Source organism: Chlamydotis macqueenii, chromosome 2, assembly GCF_036417535.1.
Source record: "Chlamydotis macqueenii isolate bChlMac1 chromosome 2, bChlMac1.mat, whole genome shotgun sequence".
NCBI classification, from domain to species: Eukaryota; Metazoa; Chordata; class Aves; order Otidiformes; family Otididae; genus Chlamydotis; species Chlamydotis macqueenii.
Window position 1 is genome coordinate 20,075,039 of NC_141557.1, and position 17,780 is coordinate 20,092,818.

Consider the following 17,780-nt stretch of genomic DNA (forward strand, 5'->3'; position numbering starts at 1 on the left):
CAGTCTCTCTCTCACTCCCCCCACCCTTCCCTCTTCCCAAGCTTAACATTATCTCTACCACCTTCCCCCTCCCGAGCAGCACAGCGGGGAAGAGGGAATGGGGGTTGCAGTCAGTTCATCACGCATTGTTTTACACTGCTGCTTTGTCGTCGAGGGAAGAACTCCTCGCATTCCTCCCCTCCTCCATTGTGGGGTCCCTCCCATGGGCCACAGTCCTTCGCGAAACTGCTCTGGCATGGGTCATCTCTTCCACAGGGTGCAGTCTCTCCAGAATGGCTGCCCCAGCAGGCCCTCCACAGGCCACAGCCGCCTTCAGGCATCCACCTCCCCCGGTGTGGGGTCCTTCATGGGCTCCAGGTGGATCTCTGCTCCTCCATGGACCTCCATGGGCTGCAAGGGGACAACCTGCTCCACCATGGTCATCACCACAGGCTGCAGGGGAATCTTGGCCAGGAGCCGCATTACTCCTCCCCCTCCTTCTTCACTGACCTTGGCGTCTGCACCTGTTCCTCTCACAAGAAAAATTATTCACAACAGGCTGGCAGACGCCTCTCAGGATCTTTTTACATCTCATTCACATCTCATCTCTTCTACACTTCCTGCAGCCAGGCCGGGCTGAGTTGGGCGCAGCCAGCCACCTGGTGGGAGGCCAGAGCCTGAGGCCTGCAAGGCCCACAAGGCTCATGCCTCCCCCTCCTGCCCCTGCTCAGCTCCTTCGCATCTTCTCTTCTTTTTTTTTTTTCCTTCTGTTTTCCCCTTCTTAAATACATTATTGCGGAGGCGTTACCATGAAACATTCTGCTACCAATTGGCTCAGCCTTGGCTAGCAGCGGGTCCGCCCTAGGCCCAGCCGAGCCCACTGAACAAAGAAGAGCAATTACTAGCAGCTTCCTACAGAAGCTACTACCTTAGGCCCCCCCTCACTAAACAAAACCAGAACATGAAGGAACATGTAACTATCTCCTAGCTTTGTCTTCAGCAGTCATGTGTTGTCTAACTGGAAGATATCCATTAAACATTCTTAGTGTCTTTGTTACAAAAGGAAAAATAGTTAATGTACAAGTGTACAGGCTGTGTGAAGAAGAAGAAATCAGGGTGGACTCTAACTTATCAAACAAATCAGAAGCAAAGGTCCAGAGCCTGGCTCACTTCACTTGAATCACCTGGAAGAAGGAGAAACTTTTCCTCTGAAATTAATTGACGAACGTAATTTGCCATTTTGCTGTCACATAAATCTCAGAATTTACACCTTTTCTTGTTAACCTTGGAGTCAAGCAAAAATTCGCTTTCCCCTCACACATTACTGTTCATTTCAAAGCACCTCTAGAGTATACACAGGCATATGTATCTATACATATATATATTTTAAAAAAAATAAAGTAGTGATCAATTTGCATCAATGTAATAGTACCACGTACAGGCTCGAAAACAAAGACATTGTCTATATATAAGCAGTAGTAGCAGATCAAGGAAAAAAAAAATCAAACATTCACCTGCCAAAAATCTCCCACCTCCATGCTCTAACTCTCAAAGGATAAGGTAAAAAAATTTAGGTACCTGTATTCTTTTGAGGACAGATAAAAGGGGTATTACTGCAAAGCCTTTATATGTGGGAGTATATTAACAAATATAGGTGTGAAATGCTCAAGGTCCTCCATTTCAAAAAATTCAGAAAATCCTTTCTTTTTGCTCTTGGCTCTTCAAGATGATCCTTTTCAGTACTTACTAAAATGCACTTTTGAAATGAAATGGCTCATCAAAAAACACATTTTTCTCTCCTCAGAATGAAATAGGTTTGCCTGCTTTTAGAACTCACCTTTCAGAGGTATTAAAAAAGTTATTACTAATGTTTTGGACAATATGTCTGAAAAAAACTGATAGTTCTAAATCTTCAAAATTTACTTCAATAAAACCAGGACTATTATACCTAAATTTCAGAACACTGAGCATAGAGAATGCACCAAAGACATTCAGTATTTTTTAAATTGGAGGGGATTTTTTTTTAAAATAGGTTTGTGTTGCACTTATTGTCTCTTTCCTTTTCAAATGCAAGATGTATACATAAATAACTGACAAAACTCAAACATAACGCAGTAGAGTTAAGGTTTTTTGTTTGTTTGATTTGGGTTTGGTGTGGTTTTTTTTTGGAACTAGCCATGAAGATACAGGGAAACTGGGTTCTCTTGATGGAAAAGTCTTTCCATCAGTGGTAAGCAAGAACTAATAGCTTTACTATCTTTGCTTTTTTTTTGGGACAAACAAACAGCAATTTATATTCTTCCATTGTCCTAAGGAGCTAACAAATAAAGTGAAACAACAATTCTGTCATATCACTTTTTCAGTAACTGACTAAAGCCATGGTTGATTTAACACCTCTGAAACATAAGAATGCAAGAACATGCACATTTTAAGAGCATCTGATACTGGCTCTCTATGGGCCAACGCTATTTACCACTTCTGTCAGGGTGCTATTATGTTGCCTGTACATACTAATACAAGCCTGTTTCACTGAAAGCACAACTTCGCTTCAGGAAAACGTACTGCTAACTGATGGTTCCCTTGATTAATATTAACTCTTAGTGTAAGCTGCAAACTAACAAAACCAATAATGAATTACCACCACTCAGAGAACCAGTTGTTAAGGAGAAAAGCAGCGCGTTACACTCAGCGATATAGAAATAATGCTATCAAAACAGTTGCTGCAGTGGCACATTTTAGACTCTTTACCCACACTCTCTTCTTCTTATCTGCCATTCCTTAATGTAACTTAATAAACAGAGTAAGTTTAAGATGAAACACTAGACAGATTTTCTAGTAATTTAGTCACTTCACTTAGCAGAAAGTGTCATGTGACAAAAGGGTTTACAGAAATACTAAAACTAGAAGCTTAGTAAGTAACTGTGTATTCATTAAAACCAATATTATGTAGCAGTAGTAAAATAAGGTGCATGTCTGAAATATTTCTAGAGAAAGAAACATTCAAACTAGAATAAAGACTCAAATATACTATATATTTGACATAGAAAATATGTAAATTTAAAATAAGTCCTTTAGTCTTGTTTGATGACGGAGGCCTGATGCCAAAAGACCTGCACACTCCCTGCATCTCTTACACTGAATTTCTGTGTGACTACTCTCACAAACATTTGCACAAGTCAGGCAACCTAATACCCACCTGAATCCATTAGGAGCTCTTACAAGCTGGACTCACAGAAATATTCAGATCATTCACTTACAAACATCACTCAAATTGCTCAAATTAGTTGCCTAGAATCATTCATTCTTAAGCCCTCAAAAGCAATCCACGTGACCACAGGCACATCACAGCTATGTATCATACTTCAGAAACAAATTTTTTCCAAGACCTGATCTCTTAAAGGAAATCTAGGCATGCCAACCTCCTTCACACTACTCTGAGTTCACAACAAGCAACAGAAACTTTTCATCTTCCCCATGGCAGGACACATAAGATGCAAGATTTATGCTCCCTCGCATCAAAGATTGTTTAAATGTGATGAGGGGATAGGATGAACTGAGAGGCAATGGTACGTATAACTTCAGTGTCAGCCCTATCTGCAGACTGCCTTAAAGATGGGCTGGATCAAGTCAGTCCTTATGAGCTTTATCTGTGTCATGCCTCTGCCAGGGCTCACTTTAGAAGAATATGCCTGGACTCAGTCCTAGGAGGCTGCTTCAAGTGCAGCTCCTTCCATCTACACCCTGCTCTTAGAGGATCTTAAAAAATTAAACTTAGTAAATTTGCTCTAATTGTGTAAACAAAACCAGTACACTTGGCAAGTGAGCATACTCTCTAATGGCTAAAGAACCTCAAAGGATTCTGTATACAGTATGTTAAAACAAAGCAGCAAGGAAATCACACCTGAATTCCTACTATTCGCTTTCAGTCAAGCCACACAAAGTATAATTAATGCCAGAGAAAATTAAATGTCACATGCATGACTGTTGCCATGACTATGTGAGCCCAAGATGTCATTTAATAACTACATCTCCTCTTCTTCTCTCTCACAAAAATGTATAAATGAATGCGAAGTTCAGAATATAAAGTATTAAGAACTTCCAGCCTGGATATTTTTCTCTTTTTCGATACAGATGATTTTTCTGAACAGGTTGCTTCTTCATGGATATGGAGACATATTCCAGATAAAGTATCTTAGAATCATAGAATCATAGAATGGTTAGGGTTGGATGACCTTCAAAGGTCATCTAGTCCAACCCCCCTGCAAGGAGCAGGGACATCCCTGACTAGATCAGGTTGCTCAGAGCCTCATCCAGCCTGGCCTTGAACGTTTCCAGGGATGGGGCCTCCACCACCTTTCTATCTTATGGAATACCAAACTGTGCTGGTTGACAGTTTAATTTTACATTATTTTGCTGGACATTTAGTTTTATTTACTTAATTTATCAGCTCAAAGGAAACAAAGGCAGAGAAAGCCACATTGGGAATTATCAAGCAAATAAAATTATACTTCAATTAACAAGCAGAAATTAGCTAAGTGATTTGTTGTGCAGCTAATAATCCTTGATGAAATCAGCTTATACTCATTTCTCAGCCTCCAGACCATTAGCACCATTACAATACTACATACTGGGAATTTGCTGGATCCTGTGCACGACCACAAATGCATCTGAGAGTCCCACTTTCACTGGGTGGTTGGTCGAACTTATCTGTGTCACAGCAACAGGAATCTGGAAGACAAAACAGGAAGGTATATATGAGATATTGCCAGCTGAGGTACAGCCCGTGTTAAACAATTAGGCATACGGATAGAAATACAGTCAAAGTAGAAGAGAATCCATGACCCAGGAAAACTCTTTTTTTTTTTTACAGAACTGAATACTTCAGTCACTTGGTGATGAGTGCACTGGGTGCCATTTTATAGGTGAAATCTTTTGAATGAGATGTCAAGATCAAATGGGCTTTTACCACATGATGGACTATTAGGAACTATGTCCTTTTGACAGAAGGCTTGTAGTAAATTGTTAAACGGTTTATTGAAAATTGCAGTGACACATAAGTAGCAAGCAGGTAGCTACCGTTCTGAATTCCTCAACTGAATGACAAGACATGTCATGACAGGTTGACACGTTAAACAGTTGAACAGTAACCTAGGAATGTGCAAGTGGTTGCTAATGGGTGGCAAGGGTTTTATGGCATTATGCTCAGAGGATGGATTTTAACCAGAATAATTCCAAAAATGTATGTTAGCTCTACCATAGACAATATGAACTCTTGTGTTGTACAAGTCACCAGTATATGAATAAACTTCCCAAATGCACACAAGTGCTGGGGACCATTGTCATCCATACCTTGGATTATATACTTCAAGAATAGGGAGAAAGATATTTAGAATTCATGCTGAATTCTATTAATCATTGGGAACAGTAGTCTAGACAGTGTCTTCCATCAGAGAGTTCTGAAATTTTATTCCTTTTAACTTTCTCTGGAACACACCATAGTCTCATCTTTCAAAAAAGAATAAAATAATGGCCTCTGACCTTGTTCTGAAGAAGATGGGAAGCAGGGTGCAATTACTACCCTGTTTCAAAACTGAGTCAAATATAAGAGCCAAAATAAGCTGCAAAATAATAATTAGGAACACAATAGTACTTACATAGGGGTTTTATTGCCAGTTTCCTAAATATGTATTAATTACTCTATAGGCCAAACTGCATGAAACTTAATCATGAATTTTAAGTTGCATAAAAATCAAAGATTCTGTTTCCATGTTAATATTTTTATAATAATAACAGAGGCAAATAAATGCAGGAATGTATAACATAGGCAGAATATCCATGAAGGCTGTGCAATTTTTGTAATTTTTTTTTTTTTAAGTTTTCAGGAAACAATCACAAGGTTTGGAGTCTTGTTACTGAAAACAGAATATTTTCCATCATACATAGCAGGAGCATCAATTTTATCTAACTGCTAGTACTTAATCAGTTCTATTCATTTCTGCCTTCTTTCACAGTAGGAAGAAATTCTACTACAAGTCACTTTTAGAATTCTTTTCCAACCTCATATATTGGGCAATTTGAACAAGTATTTCAACTTTAATAATGGTTTCTGGATGACTACATAAATAGAGAATCATTACTATTTAAATGAACAAAGAAAGCCTTCAAGCCAATTAAATTAAGAAAAATATCCTAAACGATTAACAAAGCCTTTGGTACCTTTGCCTAATTTGTGCTGTATTAATCATGGACAGAAAAAGAAACCAAATGCTACACTAAGGAACATTAGCTAGGAGCACTAATGGGAAAAGACTATATAGAATAGTTGTTTTGTTCAAAAAGAAGTAAAGCTATTGAGAAACAAGTATTCACTACTAATACATTAAAAAGTATGCCTTTGCAGAAAGTTTTCTTTATTACTATGTTCTTCTATGTTTGCATTGTAATGTGTTTCATATGTAGTAGAGGTGCACCAGTAAAATTTTCCTGCCAGGTGATATTTCCTGGCACACCGACCATTTGCCAGAACACTAACAGTTGGTGTAAAGAAAATTATATTTAAAATGGAAGGTGTATGCATTGTAAACAAACTACATTGGTAATGAAATAAATATTTGACTAGCTATAGGATCTTGCTATATCTCAAATCATTTTTACAATTTGAAAACTTGGCTATGCAGCTCCTTCTCCTACCCATTAACTCTCTGAAAGATACTCTGATGTCTCCAGATTTCACTATCCTGGTGGCTCAGCTCCTTTTCTAAATTTTTATTTTTTCAGAAACTATTCTGGATTGTGGATAACAATTGTGCAATTCAGATTGCTTCCTACTAGGTAAACAACAGAATGCAGAAGATTAGGCAGAACAGCTCCTTTGATATTCAGCAAACTCCAGCCAAGATCCTGCCTTGGTGGTCAACACCACATTTATGAGTTAGCAGACCTGATGTGGGAACAGGAAGGATATGAAAAAAGAGATCTCAAATGATTTGAATAAATAGGAAATAAAAGGTAAAGTTTATCCGAATTGCTTTCAACATAAAAGTCTCTATTTGTATCTCCTTCAAAAGTATAATCAAAGCTATTTAAAAAGTGGATTCTTCAAGAAAAATTTCTGGTGCCACTAATACAGAGCCCCTGTGGGATGCTTTATAAAGTTATTCACAACCTGCCTCCTGCATGTCTTATATAGTGTTACAGACTGGAGACTTTCAATGACAATGCAATGAAGACCTAGCAGATTTGCCATACATCACTGTCATCTTTGATGAACTGTGACGCTAAAATGAAATGGCACCAAAAAGATGGTAGAAATCCTCTCATGCAACTTTTACTCATGCTAGGGAGCACTTACACAAGTAATCTTAGTGGAGTTAATAGGGCTCCTGACAACATGACTCACTAGCAAGAGAAATGGTCCCAGAAGGAAGCACTGCCTCAGAAAGCAATGGATTCAGCACTGGAAAGTCAATCAATTCCCAGCCAGGCTTATAAGCACTAGAGTCAATTTTAAATTTACAAGTGTCTCAGTTCTTCTTTTCAGATAACTTGTGTCTGATCAGTGATTGGAAATTTTATTAAATTTTGTCTTTTAGGTGAAAAGCTGAGGTAGTTCTAATGGAGTAAGACAAGGTGCAAATAAAGAGTGTAGTCTTCTGGAAATCTCAGCTTCCAAATCTATTCCCCAAGCAATTACCAATGGAATACACTAGTTGTAACATTCTAAGATTTAACAAAAATCTTTTGTCAAAAGGTTTACAGATCAGTAGTATATTACTATTATAACTTTTTAAAGTCTCTTTCCTTAACTATGTACAATAGTTCTGAAGTGATGTTTAGTAATTCCATTTAGGACAAGAATAACTCATGTGAGGGGATTTCAAAGATTCAGCAGTGGAAAAAATGCAAATTATCCCATTTGTAAATTCTAGTTCTTTCTGTCTCAGGATAAATGAAAAAAAGGTCAATAACTCCTCCCCACAAAAGCACCATGGCTCTGGAGGAAGCTTCCAGTAGTGCAGTGAGAGGAAGCAGCCTAGCCATTGTAGCACAGAACTTTTTATCCACAGATTAAATGACATAGTTGCATGCCATTCTAGAGAACCACGTATGATTAATGAGGTGGCCCATTTCTCCTATCTTCCTAAATGAATAAAGTTTTCCACTGCCTGGAACTCTGCATCATCATTTACATTTACACAAAATGAACGCAAGATACTATCAATTTAGAGCAATAGCTTCTATCACCCATATTAGATTCATTTTGCACAGGGCTGGACAGTAACATACAGGGCAGAGCATCTCATAACCAAGAATAGCAGGCTCCTGAAAATGATACCATTTTGATATTAGAATGCAGATATTGTTCTTGTCACATTTATCTTAAAATTACAAAATGAAGTAGTGTCCCTCCCCACTTCTCTGAGCAGGAAGACAGGAACTTTTCCACAGTCCTTAAAAAGATTGTTTTTTCTTTAACAAAGTTTCAACAAGAGGAGATATAGAAAACTTTGGCGCATACTCCTTTGATCAAGCACAGGCTCTGTTGTGCTCACCAGAGCAAAGCTTTCATGAAGCTGGAGTCAAAACGCAAATAAACCACATTTTCACAGATTAAGACTACTAACCTGCACATAACATTCAGAAACAGAGCCAAAGCAGCTCTTTCATCAGCATATCTTTTATAAGATATAAGAAAGAAAGCCAGGTATGTGGGCATACCGGAAGTTTACTGTGTCTACAAGACTAATCCAGTGAGAGTATCCTTCAGCAATCCTGTTTGCTAGGTGCAAAGACATCTATCTTAGGTGAAGATATGACTGCTGCTAGTAGAATAACCCACATCCTCACCAGCTTTCTAATGAAGGGGAGAGGAGTACTATTATTTCTGCTTCATTGAGGTGCATGGCTTCAACACAGGCATGAAAAAATGAGCCTGAAGGCTCACAGCTTGTCTGTAGCAGAGAGAGAAGAGAACTCAGATTTCTCCAAGTCTGGACTATCAGTCATATCACTGATTACATTTTCTTAATGTAAACAGGATAACAGAGATGTACATCTTGAAGAGAAAGTCACACTTTGCATGCCAAACTGAGGCAAAAAAAAAAAAAAAAGAAAGAAATTGTTATTTGTCCATAGACACTTGAGAATATCTACCTTCTGATTCTCACTTGCATGAAATTCAACTGGAGGTATAGCCTCTAGGCTATAGCCTCCAGGACTCTAGCAACAATAGCAAGAAAAAAAAACCAAACAACTTAACAACTGAAATTCTGAAACACTTGGAGAATGCAGAAGAGGCCAATTGAGACAATAACATATTGGTGCTATGAAGACAAACCAAAGGCTCTCAATCTAACCAGTGGTATCACCTAATAGAAGGAAAACTTCATAGAGCTGGAGACAGAAACCAGTTATTTCTCACTTGAAATATATAAACTTTGAAATATCTCAGTTGCCAAGAAATTATAGCTGCAGGAAAAAGGTGACCTTTTAATACTAACCATTGATTCTACAGTATTTTCAAACAGGCCCAAATTAGGTAAACTAATTGAACAAATTAGACTCTACCTTTCAAAATCCAACAGGAATTTACTAAAAAAAAAAAAAAAATCAAGAATTTACTAAACACTCAACACTTACAAACACCCAAAAAAGGCCAGCTGAAATCCAGGAGTAGCACATTTGAGCCACATTGATGGTTTTCGAGTCTATCACATGAACATCACTTTTACAATAAAATGTAATTTTCAGCGAAATAGTGATGCTATAAGCAATATAATGAAATAATCTCATATAGCTTTACTTTCAGATGTGTCCCCCCCCCAAAAAAAAAAAAAGTAGGGAAATTCCTAGCAGGTAGAAAGTAATTTGTCTACTTAAATGACAATTTTCAGACCCAACTTACTTCTTTGTAGCCGAAAATGATACGCCCATCATTGAGAAGGGTGGCCTGAAAAGTGAAACTGCCCAGGTTGTAATTATCCTGCAGGTGTACATGGTCCCACTGGACAACTAGTGCTGTGCCTGTGAAACCCAGAGTGGGGGTAGAGAGGCAAAGGGAAGAAAAAAATGTGAGAAAAATATTAACTGACTGTAGGAAAATCACTTAACTGCAGTTCCTTGAAATAAGAACAGTGATTTGTCACTTTTTAGAAAATTTCAGCCCAGCACCTTGAAATGCCAAAGATATCACAACACAAGTTGCAACTGAAGTCCTCTTATAGGTAGACACCACAGTGCCACAAATAACTACCTCAACTACTCACACAAAAGTCTGCTAAAGCAAGAGCGATCAAATAACTTGTTTGGAATTGCACAAGGAGTCAACAATCACTAGTGATGGGATCCACCACTCATAGTTCAGATGTGCTGCACAACCACTGCTCCGTAGCGGCTTATTTTAATACTCTCTCTCTCTATATATATATCCTGATGACTTTGAAATGTGAAGTGCTAATAGCATTGCCTGTTTAGTAAAAGTTACTATTTGAGGAATTCAGATTCTTCCATTAACTATGCATTAATATAAACAGCATTATTTTTTTTTCTGCTTAGGGCAAGCCCTTGCTGAGTTTCTGCAAGTTGAAAAATAGTAGATGTTGGCAATAAATAAAGGTAGTTTAAATTAAAACCACTAAGAATTCATAGATGGGGTAAATATCGAGTCTGGTGTACAGAGATGTAGTTGCAAGAGGCTCGTTAATATTCATGGGAGTTCTCTGGCTGAATATCCACTTATTGCACTAAAAATGTACCCTAAGCGACTTGCATACCCTGTGACCATGTTTTACAGATGTTGAGGGTTATAGACACATTCAAGCAGCTTGGCTGAAAGACACTTATCACCAAAACTGTGTTTACTAAAAATGATTTTTTCATCTTTATACACCTTTCTCAGCATACTTCTCCCTTTGGAACTAATGGGAGTTATGTACTTTGATTCACAACACTTTAATTTCATTTCTTCCTGGAGTGTTCAAGGTGAGTCAGTATGCATCTAGCTCAATGCATGTTTGATATATTGTCAAAACATCTTTTGTCACAAATCTTCTATGCTATAACTTTCATTAACACAATGTGGCAAGGGATGTCAGGAAACTATGAACATGCAAATTTTTGGTGCATACACCACTAAGTCCATCACATTACTGTACCATGTGTCTTTCATAAATATAGTACATGCACATGAATTGTGCATATTGTGCATTTTTCCCCTCTGTGACCACATTCATTAACTGCTTTGTGAATATTTATTTGACTTTATTAAATTTCATTTTAAAGGAACTTTCAAAACTATTGGAGCAAAATAGTCTTTGAGTACCTCAAATCTATGTGCATCTCAGAATCACAAGCTAAAGTGGAAGTCAGCTGCCTCCAAAACAGTCTTCTCATTCCTAGGGCCTTTATGTAGATTCGTGTGTACATTAAGTTCCTTGCAGTTAACTCCATGAGTGAAACTTTGATGGGCCACCATACTCTGTGTTTGCTCACTACAGACGCTGCTCTAAAGCAGCACACTTACTCACAGGGATAAAACATGGATAAATAAGGAATAAGGAGCTGAAGATACAATTTGCTCAGTTCCTTTTTATTTGGGCTAAGATGGCAAATTCTTTGTCCTAAAACACATGGGGTCCAAAAGATCATCATGCTTGACAAATGAAGAGGGATCCAAAATGTCAAAGAAATATTCAACCTTATTATGAAAGCAATTTGTTACAGCCTGATACACCTGGTATGAAGACTGGAAGTCAGAAATACAATAATAATTGGCAATGTTTTCCACAGAATCTTCTGATTCCTTCAGTAAAGGTGACAAATGTCAGGCGATAATGTAAAATGATTTATGAAATGAAAATAATATTTTTTTTTTCTGTTTGTGAATTCTCCATGCAAGGAGTAGGATTTTCTCACGTAAGTCTATTTTATTGGATTTTAAACAAATAAATTACTAGATTGAAAGGAAAGGTTGCGATCAGGTGCAAACGCTATGAATGCATTTTGATCCCTGATCTAAAGAATAAAAAAATTAACACACTTGGTTGGAAATGTGGCATGTTTTTTTGACATATTCATAATTTGTGCTTAAATTCACTATTAATAAGCATACATAGAAAGGCATAGGCTTATCCAGGAAGATTTAAAACAATCACAGATCTCATGATATTAACTCATGATACTAAACTATCTAAGTTTTAAATTCAGAATAGACAGCCATTGCCATTGTATTTGATCACTAAAGGTCTGAGCTAAGGCACTAGATGCCTTTTAATCACACAGGTTATGTTTTCAAAATATTGATTATAACTGACTTCATGAGACAAATATCCCCACATTCTAGGCCTTTGAAATATCTCACTTCAAATATAACACTGCAGTTTGCCTTTTACCTTTTCAATCTTTTGTACAAGGGACTGTTGAGAACTTGTGGTGCAGATGAGTGTATTGGATTCCAGTCCTGGGACTCCATGCACACTTAGTCATTGACAGGTTTATTAACCTTATACCTGCCCTGCTTCTGTTATTCTTGCTATTGCACTCCACAAATGTTATTTTCATTTTAGCTAGAGGGTGGATGGTATTTACTATATTTATTTTGCAGTAACAGGAACTTGCACTTTTATACAAGACAGATTTTTTTTTCTTTTAAAACTGATAAAATACATTGCTAGTTTGAGTTCATGTACTTTAACATCCAGAAGATATCTGTCCAATTACAAAAAAAAGCATTCATGACTCTTTAAGCATGTTCTAAATTAGGAACTGTTTATGGATATCTAGCCACATACTTTACACAGCCTGGGAGTTAAAAAAGAATCTTCAATTTTTCCTTCAAAAATAGTTATTTAGGAAAATATGAAGAGCCAAGGGACACAGACACACTCATTTATGAAGGACTACTACATACCATTATCAAAGTATCTGACTGTTGAATTTCTTGACACACTGGGGTCAAAATTTGCCATTAAGGGTGCAATATATTGTGTAGCTGTTAGCATTCGATGGACAACTTCTCCAGTATATATGAAACCTACAATAAAAAAAAATATTGAGACCATTTCAGTAACTTCTGAAAAGATTTAACAGAATGGCAGGTTGAACTAGGCATTGCCAGAGGATTAAAGGGTCATCTGAGAGAAATTAATCCCACCACTAATTTTATAGGGAATTAAGTAGGAGCTAAAATTTCAGGAAAATGTCTGTGATGGCTGCCAGAAGAACAAAATCCAAGATGAACAAAGGAACAGTTAGTTCAAGAAGTAAGTTTTCATACAGAAATAAAAACAGAGCAAACTCAAGGAAGAATAACTCCAGTTATAGACAAATGCAGATATGTGGCATTATCAAAATGAACCATATTCCATAGTGCTTTCCATCCCTTCCAAAAATCTGCCATTTGTTTTGCTTTTGCAAATTGTTACATCTTCAAAAGTTAATTCTACCCTTTTTCATATGTCTAGAGACATAGAGTAAGAGACTATTTCAGACAAGAAGAGGTGACAAACTTTAAAAAAAGCAAAAGTCAGACAAAGAGTGGAATAGGTAGGATTTTTTTCATTATTATAAGCCAAGCAGCATTTCTAGTACATTCTCTGCAGTGTCAGATCTCACTGGTTTATCTTATTCATCCTTGAATCCACAGTATTCCTCAGATCAATAGTGGGCTGCTTCCATGAGAAGTGCTCACCCAAAACCTCTTACTGGTCTGGAACTGGAGTTCTTCATTCAAGGAAGAACAGTCACCTATGGAGAATACAGTAATGCTGCAGTTTTCTTCAAAGCAAAACTTCGTGTATTTTAATGACAGGAAACCCCTGTCATTTTAACCAATGATGGTCTACAAACAAACCTGTATTGTTTAGATTTTCCAACTCCACTTCAACTGATTAATGGGACTACTTTAGACACCCCAGTCTAAAGCCTGACTTAAAAACTGCTATCTTCCTAGAATGACTCTTTTATATTTTAGCCTTTGCCTTGCTGGTCAAAACTGACAAACTTTAAGTTCATTTGAGCTACCGCTAGATCTTCAAAACTAAGGTTTGCATATTACCTCTCCTCTTAAAGTGTTTACCATATGGTGTCTTATGCTGAAGTATTTGCTTTTTTTCCTTCTATTGATTTTAACAAAGTATATTCCAACAGCAAACATTCCAGTCAAGAAGAATATTAGAATTGGATGAAAATTTTCTAACAGAAAATATTCTACTAGGAAGATGTCAGAAATTAAATTCTTTATTGGCAAATTATAGTATCTACTGCAACAGTATTTATGCTGGTTTGTGTTTTCTTTTCCTTCTTCAGTCATATTGAGAGTCTTTCTTCCTCTACAACTCCTTTTACTGTCAAGCCCAAGAGGTCCTTTCTTCTCACATTTAAAATCATCACAATACAATACATGATGAAGGAGCATATAAATCTGTCCCTAAAACGTGGTTGTGAAATTCCAACTAAACACAAATCTGAACAACTGGAATTATCCTCAAGGCAGAAATACCATTTTCCAACCAACTTCAGTTAATATATGATATTAAAAAAGTGTTAGTGTGCAATCCCACTTTCTTAACAACAGTATTTCCATCCTAACCACTGTGAGACGAGACAAGTTTGTTAAAAGGCTTGTTTGATATGATATAGGAAATTTCAGAGAGTATGAAAAAGATAACAAATTTCTGGAGTGCTTTAGGCATCCTTCTTTTCCTGTGCTCTCCTGAAACATGTTGGTAAATGCTTGCTAATTGTTCATGGAACTAGTTCTAGAAGTCATAACATACTATAAACAAACAAAAAAGGTGGTTCTTTGGAATCATTTTTTTGCATGGCTGCTAGCAGTTAAGAACAAGTACCATAAAGTCAACTCAAGTGGAGGTGACAGGAGACCTAAGAAAAAGCCAGGTGTGGAGAAAATACAACAAAAGATTCAGTTGGAGACACTTGCATTGACAAAGGCGGCTAAGGTAGGCACCTAGCTGCCTTTGCTTCATTTAAAACACACCTGTGTATTCAAACTGTACAGTACTTTAATATCTGGACATCTCCTAACTACTGAATTAATTCTTAGGACTAAACTACAACTGTATTTTTTTTTTTTGGGGGGGGGGTGGAGGGTGGGGAGATTCTTTCAGTTAAATATTTAAATATCACTTCTCCCTTTTTCTAATTGATAGGGAGAGATAAACGCCAATTAAAAAAAAAAATCTGTCCACACCTATTTACAAGTCATGTATAAATCTGAACTTTCAGAATACACAATCGTGGCTGTAATTTCACTCTATTACTCATCATTTAGCACAGCCAACAGTCCTACCAAAGTATAGTCCCTGAAATGCATTTTCATTATTTCCTATTTATTGCTGTCTGATTTTAAAATGTCAGTCCCTTGAGAGGTGTTCCCTCATGCTTATTGAGACATTTTAAATACATATCATTTCATAGAATATTTGTGCTGCTTATTATCCCTATGGTCATGTGCATATATATTTTAACACAATCCTGGGTAGGACTATAACCTTGAAATAATTCCTCAAAAATATTTTGAAGACAATATAAACAGAACCTTTGAATTCATATTCACAAATTACAATTAGCCTTAATACTTCAGTACTTATTCATCCCTTGCACAATGGTCCTATCTTTACACATAGTTTCCCTTTCATGCGTTCATCCCATTTACAGTATAAATGTCACCATTGTAACTAATAATGAGGCAAAAACAATAGGAAAAGAAAGGACTTAATTGTGCTGGACCACATAACTAAGTAAATCAGCCCAGTTAATTAGTAACCACAGAGCGTATTTCCAAGTGTTTGCTGGATGCAGCTTTACTTTAGACAAAAATGGAAAGCAGGAGGTGGATGATAGCTGGGAAGCAGGCAGGACTTGCATGAAAATCATTCTGTGAACTCCAGTCATGCATTGGAACAACTTGAAAAGAAACACAAAGTAATTTCAAATCATCCCAGAGATTCAAAGGCCGAAGCCACTGTTGAGCACGGACATTTTATCATCGCCACTACAACTTAAAGAAAGCAGCAAATGTAAAATTAACTTATTCCCGAATGCAGTTTGGCAGAAAATTGGCTTATACTATCTGTGACCTAATTTTCTGACAGAGGAAATGCCCATGGTTGATTCATTTAGTCAAGCAAGAATTTTTCAGACCTGCGATTTCCTGAACCACTTAATCTCTCCTTTGTGGGAGGAGTTGGTAGAGCTCTTTTCCAAAACTCTCCACAGGAACTATACCTGGAAGCATTATATGCTCCTAAATACTCAAATGAAGACAAACAGGAAAGAGTGCTCAGCATTTTGTATGTTGTATATGTATACAGAAATCTAACTAAAACTAGGGATTAATTAATACTAAAGCCACTTGTAAATCAAGGAGGGTATACTCCTTGTCCTCATGGTGTACAAATGCTGAGGGGAAAAAAGAAAAAAAAAATCCACTGAAATATGAAAGCAGATTTCCTCTTGATGCAGGACCCTGACTTGATTTAAAAATGCATTTTACATCTGAATGTATCCATTCCAAAATATGCTCCATATCTTTTGCATTTTAAGATATTAGACATACATGTAAGATTTAACATACAAGATTACAACAATCTGCACATAAGCTTTCTGTGGTTTCTTTTTTCTACTCCTAGCTGTGCACAAACTCAGTACCACTTTGAAAGTTTTTACACAATGTTTGCCAAGTGTGCAGAATAACAGAATGCAAGTTCAAAGCAGCACAGGCAATGAGTCCTTTGAAGTTGCTGTTGTGCATCTAGAAAGATATGACAGGATACGGGCTATGCATGCAACATAAAAATGAAACATCCAGGTTGATAACTGTCTTCTCCCTTCTAAGATCCTACATGAACAAGTCACATAAACCTAAGTCTGATTTTATATATGTGACATTATGATAAATTGTTTTTGCACTTTAGCATTTAGCTGAATTAGAACAAAAACCACTTTAGATTATAATTTCATGTGTGATTTATTTTTAAATATCTGGAACAACTGATCATATCTTAAAAGCATCATACTGAATACAGAGTATAAAGGAATAATACTTCTATGTGCCTGTGATAAGTAGGCTCCATTTTGAGAATTTATATTTTAGATGCTCAGTACTTCTTCAAAGCTGTTCTGACAGTTGTCTTTACCTATGTGGTGGGTTGTCCTTTGCCAGCTGCCACACACCCACTCAACTGCTCTCTTACTCCCTTTCCTCAAACGGGAGAGGGGGACAAAATAAGTGGAAAAAACTTGTGGGTCCAGATATAAACAGGGATAACACTTGCCAATTACTGTCACAGGCAAAAGAAAATTAATTTAATTCATTGCTAGATAAAATACATTTGGATAGTAAGAAACAAAGACAAATCAAAACAACTCGTTCCCCCACTCCTCCTTTTTTTTTTTGCCCAGGCTCAATGTCAGGCTCAATTCCCAGGCTCCTATTGAGCAGGAGAGGAGGATGGGGAATGTAGTTTGCAGTCAGTTCATAACACTTCATATCTGTTGTGCCCTCCTCCTCGCATTTTTCCCTGCCAGAGTGTAGGTCCTTCCCATAGGAAGGTCCTTCCCATAGGCTGCAGTCCTTTAGGATAAACCTGCTCCAGCATGGGTCCTCCATGGGCCACCGTTCCTTCAGGACATTTCCACAGGCTGCAGGGAAATACCTGCTCCAACCTAGTCTTGTCCACAGATGCTTTGGTGCCTGGATGACTTCCTTTGTCTCCTTCTCTCACCCTGATGTTCACAGGGTTGTTTCTCACACTTTCCCTCCCTCATTCTTGACACTGCTG

The 17,780-nt window shown here is 37.3% G+C and overlaps 1 protein-coding gene across 1 annotated transcript in view; it reads right to left on the minus strand.

Moving 5' to 3' along the window:
* The window catches only part of PLXDC2 (plexin domain containing 2), a 278,317-nt gene that overhangs the window by 60,016 nt on the left and 200,521 nt on the right, over positions 1 to 17,780 (minus strand). Inside the window, exons 5-7 of the mRNA XM_086742185.1 lie at positions 12,887 to 13,009; positions 9,884 to 10,002; positions 4,608 to 4,707 (exon numbers count right to left, since the gene is read on the minus strand). Of these exons, the coding sequence (XP_086598311.1) occupies positions 4,608 to 4,707; positions 9,884 to 10,002; positions 12,887 to 13,009 (342 nt within the window). The remainder of the gene's footprint in view (positions 1 to 4,607; positions 4,708 to 9,883; positions 10,003 to 12,886; positions 13,010 to 17,780) is intronic.